The sequence below is a fragment of the Heliangelus exortis genome, chromosome 9 (genome assembly GCF_036169615.1).
Source record: "Heliangelus exortis chromosome 9, bHelExo1.hap1, whole genome shotgun sequence".
Taxonomy (NCBI): domain Eukaryota; kingdom Metazoa; phylum Chordata; class Aves; order Apodiformes; family Trochilidae; genus Heliangelus; species Heliangelus exortis.
In genome coordinates, this window is record NC_092430.1 from 22,672,753 (window position 1) to 22,696,581 (window position 23,829).

At 40.4% G+C, this 23,829-nt stretch overlaps 1 protein-coding gene across 2 annotated transcripts; it reads right to left on the reverse strand.

Moving 5' to 3' along the window:
* Nucleotides 1-4,613: 4,613 nt before the first annotated feature.
* LOC139800042 (dynein regulatory complex subunit 3-like) lies at nucleotides 4,614-15,414 on the reverse strand. Of its 2 annotated transcripts, none has more exons than XM_071752728.1 (7): nucleotides 15,282-15,414; nucleotides 10,182-10,332; nucleotides 9,051-9,144; nucleotides 8,390-8,508; nucleotides 7,415-7,557; nucleotides 6,540-6,737; nucleotides 4,614-4,800 (listed from the first exon to the last, which is right to left on the reverse strand). In XM_071752728.1, exons 1-7 carry the CDS (start codon nucleotides 15,305-15,307, stop codon nucleotides 4,689-4,691), a joined length of 843 nt encoding a protein of 280 aa, XP_071608829.1. In that variant the 5' UTR covers nucleotides 15,308-15,414; the 3' UTR covers nucleotides 4,614-4,688. The 2 variants fall into 2 exon arrangements, with proteins under 2 accessions (XP_071608829.1, XP_071608830.1); XM_071752729.1 differs by having other exon boundaries at nucleotides 8,447-8,508; nucleotides 15,282-15,396.
* Between the last annotated feature and the right edge of the window lie 8,415 nt (nucleotides 15,415-23,829).

The following is a 23,829-nucleotide window of genomic DNA, read 5'->3' on the forward strand; positions in this document are numbered from 1 at the left end:
CCTCTTCATAGGAGCATCCTTAAACTGGCTCAGTGCTCAGGTCATAAAGACTAATTATAGCAACCTATTAAAAGGAAAATAGACTATGTAGTGTAGGAATAGGAAATACATTATGTTAACACATAGCAAAAATAAAATTATAAGCATGAAAAAAGAAAATTTCACTCCCCGGGGCTGTTCCCTGGAGCCTGACTATTCATGAACTTTCTGATCATTCCCAACTTGTGACTGTCCATCCCTGTCTTGTCCCTGTTATGCTCATTACATTTATTTTTATAGCTGGTTTTATCCAAAGTCTATGTTGTCAATGGCTTTCTTTCCTTATCTTCAGTGCTTTTAGCTGTATAATGTAGGATGGTACCTGGTAATTCCAAAGCAAATGTACCTTGGATGATACATTACAAATGAAAAATGGATGCTCCAGGACATCTTAATAGCTTGTTTCCCTCCATGCTTCCTGCCAGGGTGCCTCAGACACATATCCCAACAGATCAAAACATCAGTCAGTATATTCCTTAAATTAATTTCTGCCTTTTAGTGCTGAGAGCAAGGAAATAATAAATAAAAAAAAATGCTGAAAGCTCTTTATTGAGCTGCAGGACTTAAGTGGCAGTGATTGAAAGCTGCCTCACATGGACCAGAAAGCACTTGAGTTTAGTCAGTAAGGAAATAGTAAAACAAATGAGTATATTCTGATCTTCAGGAAGAGGTTCTCCAGGGAAAGGGGAGAGTGTTCTGCTTCTTGGAGGTTAACAGCCTCCTAGTGCCCTTTTTGGTAAGCTGATCCCTGATGTGCCAGCAGTTTCCTTCCTCCCACACAGAGGAATTTTAAAGCTGTGGTGCTGCAGCTTTGAAGCCACTGGAAGTTCTGGTGTTGAATTAAAGGTGGGAAGGGTTTGGGAGTCACTTGTGTGCTCAGGGAGGGACTGAAAGCACTGCTGGAATCACTCCTACACAAACCCCATGAGCAGAAGCCAGGGCAGACCAAGCAGACAAAAGTAATCCCCTTCCTGGATACAGGAACAGGGAAGTTTGGTCCATGGAGGATGAGTTAGACACAGAACCAACACAGAGCCAGCAGACTGCCAGCTCTGAGCCCTCTGTGCCAGCAGTTCCATGGTTTATGATGCTCCAGCAACCACCAGGAGCCACCACATCCCCCAGGTCCTTTCCCCACAGCACATTTCCAAGTGTGTGCCAGACAAACACCTTGCAGACACTGACCTGAGAGGTGACAAGGACCTCAGGAAGTCACTGTGAGGTCCTTAGAGCTGTTCCCTCCTCCAGCACTCCCAGGCTGATCTCCAGGGAGGGAGTGATAAGTACAGGTGGATATATTTGGGCCTGAGCCATTTGCATTAGCATTTGTGATGATGAATTACAGCTGTAACTGATTAGCTCTGATTTGCCCCTGGTGCACTCTCCCAGCCTCTGAAGCTCAGTATAAGGAGCTCAATGTTGACATTTTTTGCAAGGTTTTCTTTTGCAAGGAAAGCCACTACTTTCTTTTTCAGTGTATTCCCATTAAGCATTGGTGCTGCAGTGCACAGGCCTGGAGAAGGAGAATGGCTCAAGGTCTTTATTTCCTGAGTGGTTTCAATAATTTGGAGTGACATGAACAATATGTGGGTTGTGTTTCATGTTCTACAAGGTTAACATACATATGAGCAAAGGGTCTTTGAAATGCTCACTAGTAGTTAAGGATTTCCTTTCCTGTACAACTTTGGCTGTTTCCATGATCCATTTAGCATAGCACTTTCAGATGTTTAAATTCTCCTCTTCAGTTCCTGGGATGAGAATAAATGGATTAAATGAAAAGTCTTGTTTTCTCTTTGTCCCCTGAAGAAATCGTTTTATTTTACATTGATTTTTTTTTTCCTTTTGTATTGAGAGATTCAGATGCAATGGCAAACAGATAAAAAGAGATTTGGGCACTCGTTTCTGAGCTCTCTCAGCCCTGGGCCTCTTGCATGATGTAGACAAGACCTTGGGAACATGCTGGAAAATTTTCATGAAATGTCAGGTTTGAAGGAATCTTTGGGAAGAGTTGGAAATTGATTTCATGATACTTTGACACTGAGCTCAAAGTGGTGGTGGTTATGATTTTAGATTTCAGAATGCAAACACAGGAGATGAAATCACAAAAGCTCTGGCAAAAGAAAGGCTCCACTTTTGTTCCATTCCTTCCAGATTTTCTTGAAGCCATGGATAAGGTTTAGATTAGACCACTCCATCACACAGCTGTGGAAAAGCAAGTAAAACTCAAGAGTAATTTGCTGCAGGCCCATTTTTTTCTTCAGTGAAGCCGAGTGTAATTTTGGCAGAAAAATTAAATTAGATAGTAATAATCTAATTTAGAACCCAAAATGTATATTAATTTATCCCTAGTCTGGCATGAACTTAAGGCCAGTTTCAAAAGGTTCCTGCTGCTGGAGTTTCTAGTTGACCACTTGAAATGTATCCAGTCTGCTTCCTCAGTCTTATGGCTGTGGTCCAGCCAACCAGCTGGAACCTAATTGCTCTTTTTTTCCCCCAGTTTCCCATGTGACACTGCTAATAGTGAACATCTCATTTAAAACTCATTGCAGCAAAGTGACTCAAACATCACCAATACATTCTTGCTCCTGGATGCACTTTAAATAAAATCAGCAAGCTTCTCCAGATATTACCTCATGTTTCTTTGGGGTTTTAAAACCAGAGTATTAAAATAACCAAAGGAAAAGTTATGAGAGTAGAACCAAGTTCCTGTCTGAAAAGACTAAATCACTGTCTGTGCCTCTTTCTCGTGACTGACCAGAGTTTTGGGTTTAAAGAGCAAAAACTTGGAGGGTGCTCACAGGAGAGTCTCAACCAGCTCCTAATGATGTGTGCAAGAAGTGGGTGGTAGCTTCACCAGGAATTTGGATCTGAAATGTCTTCCCATGGGGCTGGAGCAATTTTCCATCTTAGGCTCACTCTCTAATGCTGAATTCTGGGAAGAGAGCCTACTTCTAAGGTGCTTTTTTTTGTTGTGATTTGAACACTGATGATTTGAGTGCTCCTCACTGCTGTCTGTCTCTGGCTGGGGCAGTGAGGTTGGTCCTTCAGGCTCTGTTTCTTCCCTGCTTTATCTCCCTGCCTTGCTCCTGAGGACATGGTGTTTTCTCACATACATCCTCAGTTGAGGAAAATACATTTCATATATTTTTTTTTTAATCCTTTCCATTCCCAAACTCAGTAGTGGGCTTTTAAAAATGTTTATTACCATATTATTCTATATATGGATAAATTTCTAGATCTGAGGTGGACTACTAGCTTCACTCCTTGAGAAGCTTTCAGGTTTTCTGTTCTCATTCTCCCCACATGAAGGATTCCCATTCCTCTGGACCAGTTTGCCATGCTGTGCAAAATGCTCTCCTTTTCCTGTGAGCCCTCTTTGCAGTGGTCCATTGGCTTTTTTACCTTTTACAGGACATGCTTTGAGTTAGAAACTGTTCTACAATTCGAAATCTTGTGATCCAATTCATGCAGTGTTTTCTTCAGCTGTTTTGCCTCTGGGAGAGGTAAGGACAGGCTGATGGGAGAGCCTGGAAACTCTTCAAGCTGGTCCTTTCTCCTGCTCAGCTCCAACACAGACATTATACAGAGCTGCTCTGCCCTTCCTGCTGCTAAGTCACTGCTCTGCAGAGCTCTACAGAGCTGAGCACTCATTACTCCTCCCCGTGCAACTGAACCAAACCAAGCCTGCAGCTAATACACAGCAGAGGATTTACTGACTGTCTGTGGAATTAGGCAATTCTGTTAATTGTCTTCATATTCCAGGACCCTGACATTCTTTTCCTGAACCATTAGTGCCACAGCTATTTGTGTGCCAGCGTGAGCTGCCTGGGAAAAAAAAGAATTAAAAAAAGCTAAAACTGAAGAGCAAATCAAAGACAAGGACAGATACCTCTGAAAGATAATTGCATTCAGTTATCCTGGAGAGCCCTTACAAATCCCTTTTCAGCTTCCACAGCTCTTTTCCCACATTGTGGCTTTGAGGAACCTTTATTGAGTAGCAAGACTAAACAATACCAGCAATAAGTCAAAGGACTTCTTTCCTTTCTCAGGATTTACCTCCCCAGTGCTCTCCAGCTGTACCAAACTCCAAAAAAGCTGGAGTTTCTACATATTTTTTAAGAATTATTTTTAAGGGTCAAAATGATTGGTGTGGCTCTGCCCTTCCCATCTGCAAAGTGTATTAAAGAGCACTGGACATTGGTGGGACATAAAGAAGGGAATGGCACAGCCAGAATCCTTTTATTCTGTTTTTTTTTTGGTTTGGTTTTTTTTTCTTCCCAGCCTGGATGCTAATCCTTGGACTATCTCCCATAATGAGCATGTGTCTGAACTTGGGCATGCTTTAAGTAAATGCAGTTGGAATCATTAACTGTGAGTTGCTGCCTACACAGAGTTCCTAGAAAGATATTTTAGCCAATATTTTTAATACACCAAACTCATAAAACTCAGGATACACACCATTTCCTACTTACATGTCTTTATCCATACTCATTTGAAGTCTGTGGTACAAATGCATTCAAAACATTATATTTCTAATGCAATACCTCTTTGATCAGGAAAAAAAAAGCAGTAACTTCCATAAATAGGTTTTATTGTATTTTTTATGAGAGGTGATTCTAGCACAGATGTGATCCTGCAAAAATACAGGGCTAGAGTATGGTACACATTCTGAAAAGAAACCTGATCTTTGGTGGTGAACAGTCCTCTGGCAGTTTTGGGATACCATCCAGCATTTTCAGATTTGGCAAACTGGAGAATACACTGAAAAACAGAAATTCAGAGAAACAATCTTGGGAAAAGCTGAGCACAAAGCAGACACTGATAAAAAAACCCCAAACTGTGCATTCAAGCATATTGAAATACAGCTGAATTATTGCAAATCCTGATTTGCCATTCCTTGCAAAGTTTATGTGATAAACTATTAAAAAAATTCTAGTTTTCACCCTGTTTCACAAGTTTTATACCCACAGACTCAGTAAAGGACTGCAAGTATCTACATTTAAAATAGAGTAGAACCAAGCCAGGTGTGTAATGCAAGAGGACACAGTGTGAGCCCAGACTGAATTCCCTGGACTGCTGAAAAGCAAAGATTTAGATTCAAGAAGTGCAACTTAACTTTTATCTTTCTGTGACAGAGAAGCTGGGCTCTCTGCAAACCTTTTTGCACTTCTGTTTCTCCCAAAGAAAAGAAGTCCCTGCTTTGTGGGCATGATGCCAAACTGATTTGAGTGGCTCTGACTCTTAATATCCAGCTCCTTTTCAGCAACACATCATATCTCCAGCCTCAGGCTGGCTCTTTTCTTCTTCAGAAGGGTTTGATGGAGCTGGAGTCCCTCTGTAAGCATCACACTGGGTGCCCACCTGCAGGCCACAGGATTTTTTTCCTGTGCCTTTTTTGTGGCCTCCACTGCTCAATCTCAGCATGGAACTCAGGCCTTGATCTGTGCTTGAAAATGATTCATTCTGTCTTCCAACACTGGCAGGGAAAGTAATACCAGAGTAATACCAATATTTAAGGACTGATAGGATAGGGAGCAGAAATATAATTAGGAATTGTTTAAAAAGTGCTTTTCAGCTTTTGTTCTGGAAACCTTGATATGCAAATAAAATGTGAAACCCATTATTTTAAATTTATTTTTTAACTATCAATTTGATATCTGCCTATATACACTTAGGAAGCCCAAGCATCACCATCCTGCTGCCCAAAGGATGCCTGCCAGACTGAAGGGAAAAGCATTCTGGAAACTGAGAAAAGTTTTCATGAAACACATCTTTTAAAACTTCTTTTCCCTTCCCAGGAATAGATGACTTCTTAGCCACATGGTGTGAGGTTTATCTCAAAATATCAACAATGCTGTCTGGAGGTGGCTGACATGAAAAACACACAACTGTGGAAATTTCATTTTTTTGCAGCTCTGTTAACCCTCACTGTGCTGTTCTCCCTGCTGCATGCACCTGCAGTAAGTTGGGTGTTCAGGGCACAGCAGCTTCCCCAGTGCTGCCTCAGAGAGAGGGCAGAATCCAGGAAAATCAAATGAAAGTAAATTGATTTTCTCCTGCTTTAGCTCCCATCTTTTCACAAACCCTTCTGATCCCATCTCTGAGATGTAATGCAATTCAGACTCCTTTCAGAGTAGATGAGGGATGTGCAGCTGAAGAGAGTTTGAGTAATAGGTAGTTTCTATTAATAAAAGGGAATCTAATTTATCTGCCCTACTCACTCTCTCTAAACTCATTTTGTGGGCTTAGTTCAGTTTGAGATCTGCCACTCACATCATTAGAAATCCTTGTAGGCATTTTCTGAATATTTTGTGGCTAATATCAGGTACTGATTCACCAGCCCATGTTCTTGGAGCCTTTTTAATAGTTGAGACTAAGGTAAAATAAAAAGATTGCTTGAGAATTATTGTCCTATTTGAGATGCTATTCCTCTTCAACTCTCTCACAAACCTTTCTTTGAATTGATCAACTTTTATTGGCCACAAGATGGTAAGACTTACAGTTGTCTGTATCTCTCCTGAAACTCACAGGGATTCCTCTTGAGTATAAGGGATTCAAGTGGAGTATGTCTGAAGTCTGATATTCCACTTAGTGTCATAATGTTATTTTCAGCTAATGATAAGTGCTGGATTTGAGGTATCTTTGGCAGCTGCTTGAAGGATGTAAAGTAGTTTTTACTGACGTTTAGTTCTCTGCATCTGTAAAACACAAAATGCATGACAACACTGATCTTATCCACAACATTTTGTACCCACTGGCCAGCACAGGGATGGCTCCTCACACAGCTGAAGTCATGGCAAGTTAGGGCTTCCAGTGGCAGATACAATAATTTGATTCCTCAAGATCTGCTTTCACACTAGTTTTAACTCAGTGCTATTTTTGCCCACCCCTGGATCAGATCTCTACACTTTATACTCTCAGCTTTCTTTATATTATTTATATTTTACATCATTATTGGTATTCTCAATATTACAATTTTAAATATAGTGAGGTATATCACCCCAAAGTAGCAATAGATGGATTGTAAAAACATAATTATCATGGTCACATTTGGCCTCCCTGCTTGGGTTATGTTCCAACATCTCTTAGATTCCTTCAGTGTTCAATAACTTTCTCTTTTGCTACAAATATCACTGAACTTAACAAGATACATTAATTATTCATCAGGAATAATGGGGACATCATCTGAGCTCCTCACTGAATATTTTCAACTTGGGGAAGGCATGAACTCAGAATAGAAAAATGCTGATGGATTCTCAAGATAATAACCCCCAGATATATTCCGGCAGTTCTCAAGAGTCCGGCCCAGCTATTAAGTGAATATTATTTATTTCTATGATATTGCATAAAAATGGAAACATGGCTCTTTGTCTACCTTGGCAATCTTATGGCACTGAGGTCTGTCAGAGAATTGTCCACCAGCCAAAGTTTTTCCACTCTAATTAATCGTTGGAGTATCCTTTGGAAGTTTTCTACCTGGTAAAGATCACCCAGGTCCTGAAATGAAAGGTTCAACTCCTGCAAAGGCAAAATAAGGTAAGTCACTTACATTTTTTTCATTGCTTCCTAACAATGATTTTTAAAAAACCTTTTCAATGCCTGAGTCAGTTGAAGCTGGATCTATTTTATTATGCTGCTCTTAAAACAATTGGTGGTGCCAATTGACAAACTCACATTACAATCAGAGTAAAGAACTCCATAATTCTTTGAAAGTAAAGAAGAATCTCACTGTCCAGCCCCTCTTTTCCCTTTGGGTGGGGATGCCAGTGTGTGGTCTGCGTGGAGAAAGCAGGACTGAGTGATCATGGATTATTATTTTGGCTTCTAATCTCATTTGGGGAAAAAAAAGGTGCTGTGCAGGAGCCAGATATCAACATTCTCCAGGCTGTAGCACACATTTATGCACAGGGAGATGTGTGATTCAGAGTACTCAACCTCAGTGTTAGATGAAATTACTGCCTGGCTTCCTCCTTGATCTTAGGGTGGCCATAACTTGCTGCTGAGCAGAACCAGCAATAATGCAGAACTTCCAGCCAAAAGAACTGCTCAGCCTGGTGTGAGGAGAGAGTGAGAGCTAAACCAGAACAACTCCATTCTCCAACTATTCATTTATGACCAATTTTTGAAGAAGCCACTAAGCAGGCAAAGAGGATCTCTTGCTCTACACGTGTCTGCACTCAAATGAAGCCCTACCACCAACCAGGAGTTCACTTTTTTGGGTCAGAACCCAAAGAACACTATATTCCAGTGTTTCCTGAGCTTTAAGACTGCTGGCTGCAATGACCAACCAGCACATTATTATTTGGATTATTTACTACTACAGTACAAAATGTTAATGAGAAAGTTTTACAGCACAGTTTGCCCAGTTCTCTTGCAGTTTCTTTTGCCACTTCTCTGTATCAGTTACTTGTTTTCTTTTTTTCAAAAGAAGTTCTTCTCCTCTGAAAAACAGCTCTTCATCTGTAGGCCCTGCTCAGAAAAAGAGATTTACAATAGGGGATGTGATTTGAAACTGGCACTTAGTTACTTGGTCAAAGATTATATATAATGCTGAGCAGATGCCTGGAATGAAGAAATATATATAATTTTATAGCTGTGTATGTTTCCAGACTTCTAAGAAGTAAATTAATGTAAAGATTTTTATACCATTTCTGGGTTTATAATTCAGCAAGCCATCTAAATTTGGGATGATCTGGTACATGGCTGGTCAATGACATTTCTTCTACAGCTCAGAATAAAAGCTAAATAGTTTAGCATTAGCACCTGAGTCCTCAGATACTGTTTCTACATATTTTTTTCACATGCTGTGAGTTTATGTTATACATATTTACTTGTCCTTTAATTCTCCTGAGAAAGGAATATGTAATATGTTTGTAATTTCCAGTCCACTGGCAACAGCTGGAGCTGGGATTAACAGGGAGATAGATTTAATCTGATAACACCCAAGGACATACTCTTTGGATAAATATAGAGTTAAGCCTTAAATATGAATATGTCTTTCTGATCTTTACCTTCTCTGACTCGGGGACAATAAAGTTGATCTCCTGGAACATCATGATCCTCTATGTCACACCAGTTGAGATACTTAAAAGAATCAGAGGGAAGCTTAAAAAGAGCAAAATAAAGATATAGAGGAATCAGTTGAGGCTTTTCTGTTTCTGGCAATGTATTTTCTCATATTTCTGTCCTTATTACAGTAGAAGATTCAGACATGTTTACAATATCTTCTGCCTTAATACCATCTGGTGAACAGCAAAGTGCTGTATGGAAATGAAGACAGAATGGCAGGCACTGGGGTATGCATTTGCATGTGAACATTTTTCCAAACTTCCACAAAATACACCCTGGATGCAAGAGAGGCACTGAATCTAAATACAGAAAACCTGCCACTGCAGTCAAGAATATGAGATTTCTGCTCTTTTGCTTTTCCACTAAAACATGTTCTGTAATTCCCAGGGTCTCAGTCTCCCAGGAGGGAGCAAGGAGTGAAGTCTCTAACTCTGTGGGGTGCAGGGTAGGTGTGATTTGGGTCATGCCCAACAGAGACAGCACCACGACTGTCTGTAGAGGGAGAACCTCTCACTGCAATGCATCTTGGTTATCTGCTCAAAATTCTGGCATTTCTTTCAGTGAAAACCATGCCAGTGGGGTTGAGGAGGAGGAGATGGAGCAGACACCTCTGACTCACCCTCCCCAGTTAGAGGGGACAGCCAGTTAGAGACACACAGCCAGAAGCTGGTGAATGCTCTGAGGATTCACTCTTAAGGGGCAGTTTATCACAGCCTGTTCTGATTTACTTCTGTGATTTGGCTCAAATATTGTTACCTCCCATAGCACTCCTGCTTATGACACTTTAAAGCAAATGTAACCCTTCAGGATCTATTTTATACTTTTATCTATACTTTTATCTATTTTATACATATTTATATATATGAAGAGGAGAGAACACTCCTCTTCATAGTGCTCAAAAGCTTCTTGGGCCACTGAGTCAAACCCCTTGTTGCTGCTGACACCACATCCTAAATTCCTATTTATAATCTGATTTTGCTTTGGAAGATAAAAGGAGTCAAAGGGCTTAGCTACTCTTTCTCAGTGTCTCTCTTTGGTTAACTTGTAATCAGACTGGTAAGCTCAACACTTACTGGGAAAGGCAGCTCAGAATCACAGCTGTGCCTGAGGACTCCTCTGTTTTGTGATAAAAGCAGTGGAACAGCACGGGTGTCCCTTTGGGTGGAGCAGCAGGATGGATCAATTTTACAGGGTTTGTGACTGCTTGAAGTCAGACCTGAGGACCTGGAGAGAAGATGTTAAACCAATGATTGGTTCTGTGCAGAGAAACGCAAACTATTTTATAGTAACAGAAGATAATAATAAAAGACAAGAGCCACATGAACCTGAGATGAAACCATAGGTTTCCCTTCAGTCCCTGAAGGGGAACTCACACCTAACCCCACTGAAGAACAGATGCAAGGCTTGCACAGATACATTCAAACATTAGAAAGAGGAACTTACTGGCAGATTGTTAGAAAATCTCAGTCCTGGAGAAAATGATTGGAAAAAAAAATGGTTGAAAAAACCCCACCATTTGTTCAATAGCATGATATATCTCCTTCTACCCTGTGCCACCTGGCTTTATTGACCCAGACTGTGTGAAAACATAATTTTTTTGCAGATTTATTTTAATGCTTCGAGTGTGTTTTAGTAGCATATCAAGGCTCCAAAGAAGAGTTGAAGCTTGTCCAGCAGAGTCTTGAAGTTGTGTGCTTCTGTGCTTTGCAGGCTGATTGCCTAAGAACACATTCAAAAGTACATTTTATACACCCTAAATGATGCAATTTTTCCAATTGTGCTTTCAGAGAGATTGAAAAGTTTGCAGACTGGAAGATGCAGTTCAGAAATTAAACATGGAATACTTAAAGTATTACTGTGAGCATACAGCACCACAATTTGACTTTTACTGTACAAGCTTGCTGAGAGCTTGCCAGAAAGCATCAGCTGTCAGTAAGTACCATTAAAGCAATTACAGTCAGGAGCAGAAATGGAGAATAAAAATGCAGCTTTAAAATGGTCTAGTGAGGATGGTAATGGAGGTTTAATACTGAGTGTAACAGACAAGCTAAACAGAACATCAGTTACAACTTAGAGATTATTGGAAAATAATCATGATGAGATGCATTTTGTTAACCTCACAGAGATTGTTTTGCCATTTTTAAAACATCACTAAAACCTGCTATGACACCTTTCCTTGCCTGAAAGTGCACAGAACTGACATGGGGAACTACTCCTCCCTTCAAGCTTTATGCCTCTTTTTTTAACAGGTTCAACCAGCCACAACAAACTGGAGCTAACTGAAAGGAAGCTGAGTAAGCTCAGCACTTCTGAAAATAACAGCTATTTAATTATGCACTTTCAGAGGTCATCTGGAGGCAAACAGACCAGTTCCCTGTGTGTCTGGTGCTACAGACCAGCAGACTTTCACACACAGAGCAACCCTGTGGAAACAGGATTTACATTTTGTCAATATATTTAAAAAAAAGAAGGAAAAAAAAAAGAAAAAAAGAAGTGCTGGGAGCACTTGCTCGGCTCTGCCCTGGTATTTGCTTGCTTCTGCTTTCTTGTATGTTAAATGAGGTTGTAGCAGAGAAGTAGCAAAAAAATCTTTTATATTTAGGAAAAAGATTTATTATTCTTTTCAGTTTTAAAAGGAATTCACTAGGATGTATTCAAATGACTTTCTGTAAGTGCAAGACATTTGAAAATGTACCTTCCTCTCAGTTCTATACTACCTCCTCTGCTGAGACATGAATTTACACCCCTAGTCTCTTGAAAAGTGGGATAAAACATTTCATCTGATCCATTTAACATGGTATCTACTCTGATCTTTTGGCAGAAACCCATTCACATAATTCTGTATCAGTGATAGAAAATAAAGCATAAAGTTCCAGAATCATTATGGGATAGATAAGACCTCTCCAATCAGGTGGGTAGTGAGATTTTTGTTGGGAAGAGTGACAGAAGGAAGCATTTTTCATCTCAAAACTGCCTGAGTTTAATAAGCACCAGCTGGACTCCAACATTATGCCACAGAAGATTTTTCTGAAGGAGCAAGTACAACACTGCTTTTCTCTCCCTTCCTCATTTCCCCTTCCTATTTTGGTGCAAAATTGATGCAAAAGAAATGGCAATGAATGAGGCAGGATGCAATTCCAAACAATTACAGATCACACAATACATGAAAGTAACAACATTTTCTGCCTTGATTGTGAGGCCCTTCGGCTGGATATGAATCTCCAATGACACCTCTGGGAGCAGCACACTAGATTATGTCAAGCATTAGAGGGAAAAAAAATTAGATTCATGATGTCTGTCCAGGCTGAGTCATTTCCTCTCACTTTGCCTGCAGTGAGAAATTGGTGCTTATCATAAATCATAGACCTAAACTCTTATGAGGGAGGAATTAATTTCACTAATGGAAACCCTCTGTGGCAAGACCATTCCTCCATTTTCTCTCTTATTGGAGTGGGGAGAGTTACCTGTGGTGTCTTCTAAGCAGAGAGACTTGGCTATGTTTTAGCAATCCTGTAAAAGAGGATTGGAGAGGAAACTTAAAAGGGTAAGGGGGGAAAATCTTGTGTGTGATCCATCCTTAATTTCTGAGCCTGGCCACAGCTACACTGATACAAAATCTATCTACAAAATTTCAGAATACTCACAGCAACATTAAACATACAAACCCTTCATCTGGTTAAAGTAGGATTTCTCTCACCTAGCTGGAGCTGCCAGATTTGCAAATTTCTTTTGCTACCTCCAGAGTCAGAGGAGCCAAGAGGGAATGTCCAGACACCCACCTACTCAACCCACGATTTTCAGCTGGACTGAACCAAAGTCCACACAGGCTACACAAGGAGACCCCAGGCTTTCCTGAGAGAGGACACAGCTTCAAACCACCTGCAATTTGATGGGAAGGATCCCACTTGAAGTGCTCAAGGGGTGCTTTGAAGTAGCAGGACTTCTGAGCACTTCAAACTGCTCAGAGAAATCATTCTGCTCCATGTAACATCATTGCAATGCAAAAAAAAAAAAAAAAAAAGAAAAAAAAAAAAAAGAAGCCATTGCATCTAAATAATCAAACAAAAAACCAACCAACCAAATTGTACTGGGCAATTCTTTGCTAGCACCATAAAATCTAGAATGCTGCATGAGTTCAACAAATGTAGCCTGGACTGTGGGGGTGAAAATACTCATGATTAACCCAATGTGTTTTAGGCATTTTACTCAGTGGAAGTCCCAGGGGGGAAATCAGTGCCTGAAATATTTTGTAAACTGGAAGGAATGAGTACAGAAGAGCTACTGCATTTTAAAAAACATGATTTATGAGATGGCAGGCCATATCTTGGAAAATCATGCACTCCTGCAGAGAACACTGATAGAACTTGCACTTTATCAAGATGTCAGTGTCAGCTGAGTGTCCATGAAACAGGTTTGCTTCTCCTCCCACTGACATCTTGGCAAAATTTTCATAGGCAACAAAATGCTGTAAATTTCCCATCTGCACTGCATATAGATTTGAGTCCAGCTGACTTTGAGGGTAGAATATATTAAAAGCCCATGAAATACTTTAAAGAGCCATAGCTGAGCTACTTCTGAAACTACACCAGTGAAAGATATTCAGAGTGAAAAACATTTCTCCTCTGTTTTTTTAGATACTTTTTTTTAGATATTTTTGCCATTAGAAAATCTCTATCAGTCAAAAAACTCTCTTCTCAGATAACCAGCAGCCTTGATAAACAAATATCTTAGACTCTGCAGCACAGATTCAGCTTTGCTTCACAGAGAATGGCAAATGGAAAGCTCACTGGAAGAGGAGAAAAGGTAAAGAAATTAAGAAAACTCTTGCATCTGGAATTTGAAAGGCTCTTGTCTCAGGGTTTTGAGCAGTTTTTGGTTCTGGTCTAGCTTGTGGTTGTCTTATTGCTTTTACTGAGCCATGGCTGCTTTCCCTGTAAATAGGAAATGTCCTTGGTTTGGGAACAAGTAGTAGAGGTATTTATACGATCTCTTAAACATATTCAGAGTCAGAATTTCCACACATGATGGGAAGGTCTTTGTGCTCCCATGTGGCTGAGCTCAGCTGAAGTCTGGTTAGATTGCTGTTTAACAGCAAAGTGCTCCAAATCCTGCTAGTGTGGAAGTGAAAACCATGGATCATGCTAAAGGAGCAAAATATGAATGACTCCAAGATCATCTTTAAGACAAACAAACAAATCACAGAGAAAAGGGGGATAGAACCTCCAAAAATGGATATTTCTTCGACCTAGATCAGAGCTGCTGATTTCACCTAAGCTGTAAGAGAGTTGGTTGTGGATGTGTCCAAACCACTTGGACAAAAAGCTGTTTGTTTGCATGATAGAACCCCCAGTTATTTGTGTTGTCTCAGTCAATTGCACCTGCCAAAGCTGATCAGCAGGAACGAGCTGCAGGGCTGACTTACAAATGCAATTTGTACAGGTATTTAAAAGAAAGCAAACTCCAAATTCAGGCTGTGCTGTGTTCAAAACCCCACACAATTCACTGCTTTGTAGCAAGTGTTGCTTGTATGGAAACATTTATTATGACAGCTCCCTGAATTCAGAACAGTAGAGGACTGGGACAAAGTGTTTCCATGCTCTATTACCTTTCCTTTATTATAGGAAATCCATTTTTATAGGAGTTTTATAAGACATTATGCAACATTTTGAAGCAGCTCTTTTTAAATATAATTTAGTGACAAACACTCCTGTTATTGTTAAAATGCATCCATACTGTTAGCTGTATCATCAATTATCTTCCCCTATACATCTTAAAATTGCCTCCCCAACAGACATAATTAACACTGTTAAGTCTTATCACCAGAATTATACAGTCCTAGCACATTAACTGATATTCTATGCAGCTCTTCATGGATCTAACCTGCAATGATCCCCATTTCAATCAATGCACCTTTCACACAGTTTTGCAACAAATTACACATTTTTCTTGAGGCACCTTTTTCCTTTCAGTGATCAGCCAAAGACACCATGAAAAAAAAAAAAAAACCAACCATTTTTCTTCCTGTTTTCACTGCACAGCAACCTCCAGGAGCAGCAATAGGGGCTGGTACATTTTAAAAAGATACTCAATCCTGTAACACTATCTTTGTTGTCAAAGCATGTCAAGCCAGCTGTGAAATGACTGCACTTACTTCTCCTCTTTCACCCTCCTACCTTTCAGACATGTCTTGCTGTTGCATAAAATCCTCACATCTTGCATAAGGCTATTTGTCTACAGTCACAGCTTATCTTCCCATCTTTGTCCCTGCATAGGGAGGTAGTTCTCCATCCTCTGGAGAGAGGTAACCTGCCAGGATCCTGGCTGGGGCTGTGTGGATTCCCTGTCACCACGGAAACGCTGTCACCTCGCAACGCTGTCACGTTAAGGAGGTTTTGTTACCAACCCCTTAAGCACATCAAACAAATTCCTCTGCTGATCTAGCTGGTATCAATGAACCTCCTTCCAGAGGTGGCCAAGGAGAGGTTGGTGTTACCTGTAGCAAGATATGTGATCAGGCAGATGAATCTCTGGCAGGCTCACTCCAGCGGCTTCACCTTTCTGAATTGTTCCCATGTTTTTCCCACTTGAAGTTTATTTTCTTTTTGCTTAAAAGATTCCCCGCCTCATGTTAAACAGCACTGATTTTGGGTGAATTTTGGATGAAAAATGATGCTTACCTAGCCTTGTGTTTTATGTGACACTCATGAGCTTCTCTTTACTCTGCTGAATGTCTTTTCTCTACTTGAACTTGCTCAGACATTTTATACACAATCTTCCAGGCTTCCTCTACTTGAACTTGCTCAGACATTTTATACAAAATCTTCCAGGCTTCCTTCTCCAAATTTGCATCTGAGAATGAAAATAAGACACTCTTCTCTCGGTGGGCACTGGCAAGTCAGTTTTGTGTCTATTTTTAGACGAAATTTTTCTTAATTTTTTCTTCGATTGAGAGGAAGCTGAAGAGGAGGCAGCAGTGTGCCCAGGTGGCCAAGAAGGCCAATGGCATCCTGGGCTGGCTCAGGAACAGGGTGGCCAGCAGGTCCAGGGAAGGGATTCTGCCCCTGTGCTCAGCCCTGGGGAGGCCAGAGCTTGAGTCCTGTGTCCAGTTCTGGGCCCCTCAGCTCAGGAAGGAGATTGAGGTGCTGGAGCAGGTCCAAAGGAGGCAACTGGGCTGGGGAAGGGACTGGAGCACAGATCCTCTGAGGAGAGGCTGAGGGAGCTGGGGGTGTTGAGGCTGGAGAAGAGGAGGCTCAGGGGAGACCTCATCACTCTCTCCAACTCCCTGAAAGGAGGTTGGAGCCAGGGGGGGGTTGGGCTCTTTTCCCAGGCAATTCTCAGCAAGACAAGAGGACACAAGAGGGCTCAAGTTGTGCCAGGGGAGGTTTAGGTTGGACATTAGAAAGAATTTCTTTCTGGAGAGGGTGCTCAGCCATTGGAATGGGCTGCCCAGGGAAGGGGTGGATTCTCCATCCCTGGAGCTATTTCAAAAGAGCCTGGATGTGGCACTCAGTGCCATGGGCTGGGAACCACGGGGGGAGTGGAGCAAGGGTTGGACTTGATGAGCTCTGAGGTCCCTTCCAACCCAGCCAATTCTATGATTCTATGATTCAAACACCAAAGCTGTAGGTTCTGAGAATAAGTCCAGTGAAGTTATTTGTTCCAAAATGGGTTTGATATAATGCTCATTTGGTTCACTCCCACACGATGTAGACACTGGCAGCGTGCCACTGCTGGGATTGCAGCAGCCCAATATTGTTCTGGGCATTGGTTTCTCCCTGCTGCAGTTTACAGATGGCTTTTAAACTCTAAGAGTAGTTACGGGAACCAAATCTCAGTGGGGTGCTGGGTCAGGTTATAAGAGAGCAGTCAATCACCTCCTATTGATCTGCAGCTCCCACCTTACAGGCAGAGCTCACCCTTCACGTCAGCTCCAGGCTGAAAGAAAAGGGGATAAATAGATTAAGATCCATGTGGGAAAAAAGTGCACAGTAAACCCCTCTGTCCAGGGATATTCAACTGGAAATATTATGTAGTTACAACTCTCCACAGCTCAGCCTTCCTACCTTTCAGTGTCTTCACGGAAAAATTGTTCCCTACGTTCCCTTTCCTTCATTTTTTTGCTTTTATTTCTGGTCATTAGAAAGGCTGATTATTATAAAATCTTTCTGTATATAAAGGCTTCTACTATCCCCAACAGTGACTGAAGTCTCCAAAACATTCTCTTAGAAATTCTGCTGGCAGACTTCACTATGCCAGTAAAGTAAGGGAGTGTTTTTATCAGAAAATTTCAGGCATTTTGTGGTTCCAAGTGCTGAACTGTCAGAAATTTGATGAAGTAATAATTCCAATAATTCCACACAGGTTTCACTAAAACTTCAGGTAGTATCAACTGATTTTATTACAAGGTGGGAAGAGAACAGGGTATTAAGAGTTCCATCAGGTCACTTGAGCATATCTTTTCTCTAGCTAACTTATTTCTAAATTAAGGAAGACTGTAATTTGGGGTTTTTCTACTTAATATTTTTCCTCTCTATATAAAACGAAAGGTCCACATTAAAGCCCAATGGGCTTTAGATTTTCTATGGCAAATGCAATCCTCACAGAGCAAATGAAAAATCATCTATATGCTATTTCAGTGAAATGACATATTTAACATTGTGTTAGGCTTTCCATTATAAACACTATTTTTCAGGTCTTTACTACCTGGTCATAAAAATGTGCTTCTGCCAAGAAATTCAGCAGCATGTCCCTGCAAGAAAGAAATAGTTTTTCCCAATTTTACCCAATTTTTCCAATTTATTCCAATTTTGACCACTAATTTTGCCTTTGAAATAGTAAGAGGGGCAAATAGAGGGGGGGCATCAACTCAACCACTTGTGTCTCCCATCTGTACCTGCTGGTCAGATGCTTCCCTGAGTCTGTCCCACAGGTATAGCTTCTGCACTCCTGAAATGTCTATGAACAGAATATGTCTCATCCTTGTGATTAATGATGGAAAAATTTCAATTTCTGATAATCCTGTGGGCCCCAAGAGGCCCTTTTGTTCTGAGTGCCACAGGAAGCTGGGAAAATAGTGTTTGCTCCAGAGAGTTTGTAGGCTAATTGAACAGAGCAGACAGACAAAGAGCAAGAGAAAGGAGATAATATTATCCCTCCCCCTTTTATACAGAAATAACTGAAATGCTCAGACTGTGAAATCCTGGTGCTGTAGTAGTCAATGGCAAAAATTTTGTTAATGTGCATAGGGTCAGCATTCATACAGGATTCACAGAGACTGAATTTGTTAGGATCAGACCAGCTGAACAATCTGGCTTTAAAGTCCATGCTTATAACTGGCTGAGTTTTTCTGGTCTGACATCACATTAATCATCATTAAAGAATACTTAAATGACACTTCTCTGTAATAACATCTCTGATTCAGGGATACAGCAGCTTGTAAAAACCAGTTTGTTCAGGTAATTTCATGTTCTTTATGTAAAAATCTTACTTTACTTAGTGTTAGCTTGATACTTATTGGTGATATCAAACTATTAGGTTGATGCCACCAGTAAAATCAGATCTAAAAACTTGATGACTTTATGGCAACAGCAGAAAGTTAATACCTATATTGATCTTATCTGGTCTGACTGTATCTGGGGATCCATGGCACTCATGTTAGATGAATCACTTAGAGGGAGAGAATTTCTTTGAATATTTCATTAGCATAATCTGATTGATACTCAAAGGAAGCACTGGAGAAGGAACACAGTATTAACCACACAGATGCTCACCTAAGCTTCAGCAGATAAGCCAATACACTTGCATAAACTAACTGGTCATTTTGCTGAGTTACCTAGGAAACAAATTTCTTTTTTTATTGCCCAGTCAGGATTCCAGAAAATGATTGGATTCCCACTGGTAGGACTTGGAGAGCATTTATAGGAAAAAGCCAAGTGCAGCAGAATAAAGTCATGAATAGGAGAAGAGCAGAGTTAGTGAAACATTTCATCAGGGTTACCAGACAAAAAAAGGAATCAACAACTAGATGCATAAATAATTGAAGTGAGAACTCTAGAGGTCTGGTTTTCTGAGGTGTTAGAATTCCAAGAGGGCTGGAGGGGCTGTAACCAAGCAACAAGTACTGAAACTTGGTCCTCTCTTCTAGGAAAACAATGGGCCTGCAAGTCATAATGACAATATCTGGCACTGAGGATGGAGTATTTCCACTGGTTTTATGCTCTTTGGATCATGCCTTAAGAACAGATGTTTATGGAATGAAGAAAGGCATTTTTATTTGGTTTAGGAGAGACTTATTTCAGTATCTAATCTGACTTTTCCAATAAAAGGTAGGTCAACAATTTCTGGATGAAGTAGACTGTTTCTGACACTAAGAAGTCTCACGTATAAGTAATGTTTTGGGAATTTTTTGTCAAAAGTTTCATTAAAAAAAATAATGCTCATAACTTTCATAACTTTTCTTCTCCTGTGTTTGGCAACTTATCTGTGAGTGTAAGAAAAGAAACCAAAACCCTATCCCAAGTGAAGCTGGTGGCACGCAGCACTCTTATTGATGGATGTGCAGTAATGATTTCTTCCATGATATGGCTCACTGAAATGAGCTGTATTTCCCTTTTCACCTTAAAACACAGCTTTTTATATTGAAGGAAATGATTGCATCCCTAATTCAGAGTTGCACATAAGCTTATGCTTAACCTTTTAGCCCTTAAGAGCAATGCCACTGAATCCAACAGGAGGAGAATCAAACTTGTGTGTGCACACAGAAAAAAATGCAGAAGGTACCTGCCAGATTTTTTGTGAGAGATTGAATCCAGTGTTCTCTTACAGAGGTCATGGTTTAGAGCTCAATGAAACTGATAGGCAAACTGCCATCCATTTTATTGTGCTTTCTGTCAGACTTAACTAGTCCAAATGCCATTTCTGTTTAATTCTCAAAATTTGAAACATCTCATCCAGAGCTGCCAAGACAAATAAGATCAGACATTTGATGAAGCCACACAGAGGTGGAAACTCTGAGGTGAGGGCAGCCCCATCTGCCTCCATCCACATCTTTATTATGAATCTCATGTTTCATCTTTTCATATGTTAATTGTTATTAATTCCTGATGGAATACAACACTCATTAAGTATTTCCGAAGTTATCGAATGTTAAGTTTCATCAGGTAGTTTTAATCATATGAAAATAATTCTAAATTGATTTTGATAAACAATTTCCTGTTGCAGTCTTGAAAGCTTCCTTTTACACTGTGTCATTTGAAGCAATATCTCTGGTTATTCTCCTGTCTAACTTTCATTGTTGCAGATGCCACCATATTTCCATAAATTGTTATATTTTTGTAACTGCTGACAACTGCTGAAGAGTTATGTTTCCTTTTTTGTCAAGAATTGATTATCTGGATTGTACTGAAAAAATTGTTTCAGTTCATCCATCAAAACCCTGCCTTCCTGAAACTCACATCTTGCAAATATGGGAATACTTAGGAGTCACCAGAGCACTCCTTTATTAAACTGGCTTTACAGAATTGTCATATGTTAGATATTTAAGAGAAATAGGGGTAATCTCTTTAAGCATGGAAAGGGAAAACCACTCATAATACATTTGACTCATTCAGTCTGCCCTTATCAATACCAGCAGTTTTCAGATTTTTTAAAGCAGGCAGCATTTCCTTTTGTCTGAAATACTTTGCACCTTTCCTTCCCTTTCTCCCTAAAGCCTTCCTGCCTCACATCTGCATCTGTCCCCTTCACACACTGAAATATATGGAATTATGTGCATCCACACTCAATGTACCAAATTCCACCTGCACAGGAAACCTGTTTTCCATGCACGTTTACAGAAATGTGTGCTTGCACATGCACAATTATTTGTGTGTGCACACTTGTGTCTACGTCTACATGCACATGGATACATGTACATAACTAATATGCAAAGACAGGCAGGAGAAAAGAGAGTAACTCTTCTTATATGGATAAAAACTTAATGGAAGACCATTGAATTCCAGCCCCAATGTGTTTTCAAACATATCTACTCCCTTTCAAAGGTCTGTCCATTTTTGTTTCAGTGGTACAATAAGATTTATTGAACAATTTCTGGTTGATGCTACTTCACTGCTGGGCCATTCAGAGACATCTGCTCCTATTGAAACCAAAGAAGGAACTGAAAACTATGAAAGTGTATTTACAGGCAGAATATGTTTTTGACATCTCTGATTTTTTTATCCCTATTCTTATTGCCAAAAGAAATGTAGTTCAAGTGAATGTCTTGTTATTCACTGTCTGCAAGGACAATAAAGATGTTCTCTAGCTGCAAACAGAAAGCAGGGCCTCCTATGATCATGGGGAAAAGAGAAGCATTATGAGGAGAACCATCTATTTTTATCAGCAGTGTTTGCTCACGGAGCTTTTGTCAGGAAATCCAAATAATTTGCTCCCACTTGCCTTCAGTTTGAAAAAAAATGGCAGCCTTGTGTAACAAGGAAGGAGACATGGTCTTACTTGTTTGCAGAGCTTCTTTTAGAGGAAGGAGACAGATGCACTGTAGCTGTCCACAATTCCTGCATGTAAAACTAGAAACTGGCATGTCTTGCCAAAAGAGATTAAATGGAATGAAAATGTTTTTCTGGTCAAAGTCAGAGACTGCACTTGCTGTATCATAGGATATACAACCCAAGGGATGTCTGAGTTTCCCCTTTCAGCAGCACTGGGGGTAATTAAGCATTCTTGGGACTGATTTTCCATATCTTTGACCCTCAGCTAAGTATTTGTACCTGCTTGCTGCCACACAGGTGTGAGTGCTGACTTCACCAAATGGGGAATTGCTGATAAACAAGCATTTTGCATTCACAAGCACAGATACAAATGTCTATTTTAAATAAAGCCCACTGACTTCAGCAGAGAAGGCATTCTTGGCTCACACACATTCAAAAGACAAAGTCTTCAAAAGACTTAAAAGTATCCCCAGATCTCCAGGTGGATGATGTACCTTCCCTTTACTGTACACACCACTGCCTTTCCACTCAAGGACACCAAATCAGCTGGCTGGACTTCCCAGGGAATGTGTTTGGAATTACTGAGGAGGGGTGGGCACCATCTCTGTGCATTGCTCTTTCCTGCCATCTGATTACTCTCAATCAGAGTCAAGAGAAGACAATCCCCTGGCTTGCAATAGAATTACTTCATCCAGCACCTCTCTCTGCTTTAGCTGTTTTCATCCAAAATCCCCTCTGAAGGCAAAGCTGTATCTTTTCATAGGTTTCTTCTCCACTCTTTACATTTTTCCTTTAACAGAGATGAGGTGAGAGAAGCAGCAGAAGCTTTTAAGGAAAAAAAAAATAGAAACTAAAACTCATGTTGTTCAGCTTTGTTCTGATCTTTGGTCTTAAGAGGCTAAATCCACTGCTGGCCTAAAGAGGTGCTATGAAGGTGCTGTCAAACTGTGTCACTCTATTCTCCTGTCATAGACTTATCAGACCACTGAAGTAGTCTCAGACATAAACTAAGCCCATCTTTTAGCTGCTCCACTTTGTCTTGTTCTGCCAGCTCTGTGCTGTATTCCAGTAGCTGGGAAATTCTTTTATCCCAGACTCACACTGGGGAAAGAAAGGTGCCCTGGCTACAGCAGGAAACATTATGTGCTGTTGCTGTTTTTTTCAGGAAAACAAACCCAAGATGTAATTCTCTTGGTGAAGGTAGCTCAATATCTCTACTGATACTCATGCTTTAATGTCTTCTTTCAGACCTCATAGTTTTTGCAGCTGAATTGTGAAAGATCAGCAGCTGAGCTTCAGTAGTATTCCTCCTCATTTTGCATGCTGCCTTTGCTGTTCTGCAGAGCTACTGAATACAAGGTGAAGCTGCAAGAGTGTGTTTGCTCTATAGCTAGCAAGGCATGAAGTATTTTCTACAGCTGTGGAGTAGATCTAGAATATTCACAGTGTCACAGGAGATGTGATTCACTGTGTGGCATTTAGTGTGCTACTGCATGGCACCAGATGATTGATGTTCACAGTAAAACACAGGCTAGTTTAAATAAACAGATTTAAATGTATTTCCCATGATTGTGGAAATCATGTGTGAAATCTCTGAGGGGGTGTTTGCTGCTGCTCCCAAATGCTTCCTATATTTGTTGGCTGGTTTTTAAATGCTTTGATTGACTTTCCTGCCACATAAATCTATTGACACTTTGGCCCAATGAGGCAAAGGAGTGACTTGGACCCTGTGGGTAGCAGCACATCAGTTTCCATCTTGTTTTATGATCATCAATTTGCAACATCAGATCATTCCACTTCCCAGTCTTAGAAAGATATCAAGAGAGTTTAAAAGAGGAGGGACCTTAACTCAGTGCCAAACTGAGTCCTCCTTCTCTGCCCCAGGGGCATTTGACCAACTGCACTTGGTTACTCAGCATGAGGGTAAATTTCTCTGTTCTGACAATTTTTTTTTCCTCTGGACCCAATTATGTGCTGATTGAGCCACCATCTCTCTCCAGATCTCAGATCTCAGCTGACAAGTTGGTAGAACAATATTTTCTTGCACCAACAGCTTTGCCCCCTGTGGAACAAAATTTTAACCTGCAAGGTTCTAGGGTAAGTTCTGAGATTGAGGACAGGAGTAAACACTGATTTTATATTTCTTTACCAGCTGTGCTGGGGAAAAGTGAGTCCTAACTGCTGTGTTTGTGCAGGTTTAAATAGTGGTACAGCAGCTTAAGTCACCAGCATGGCA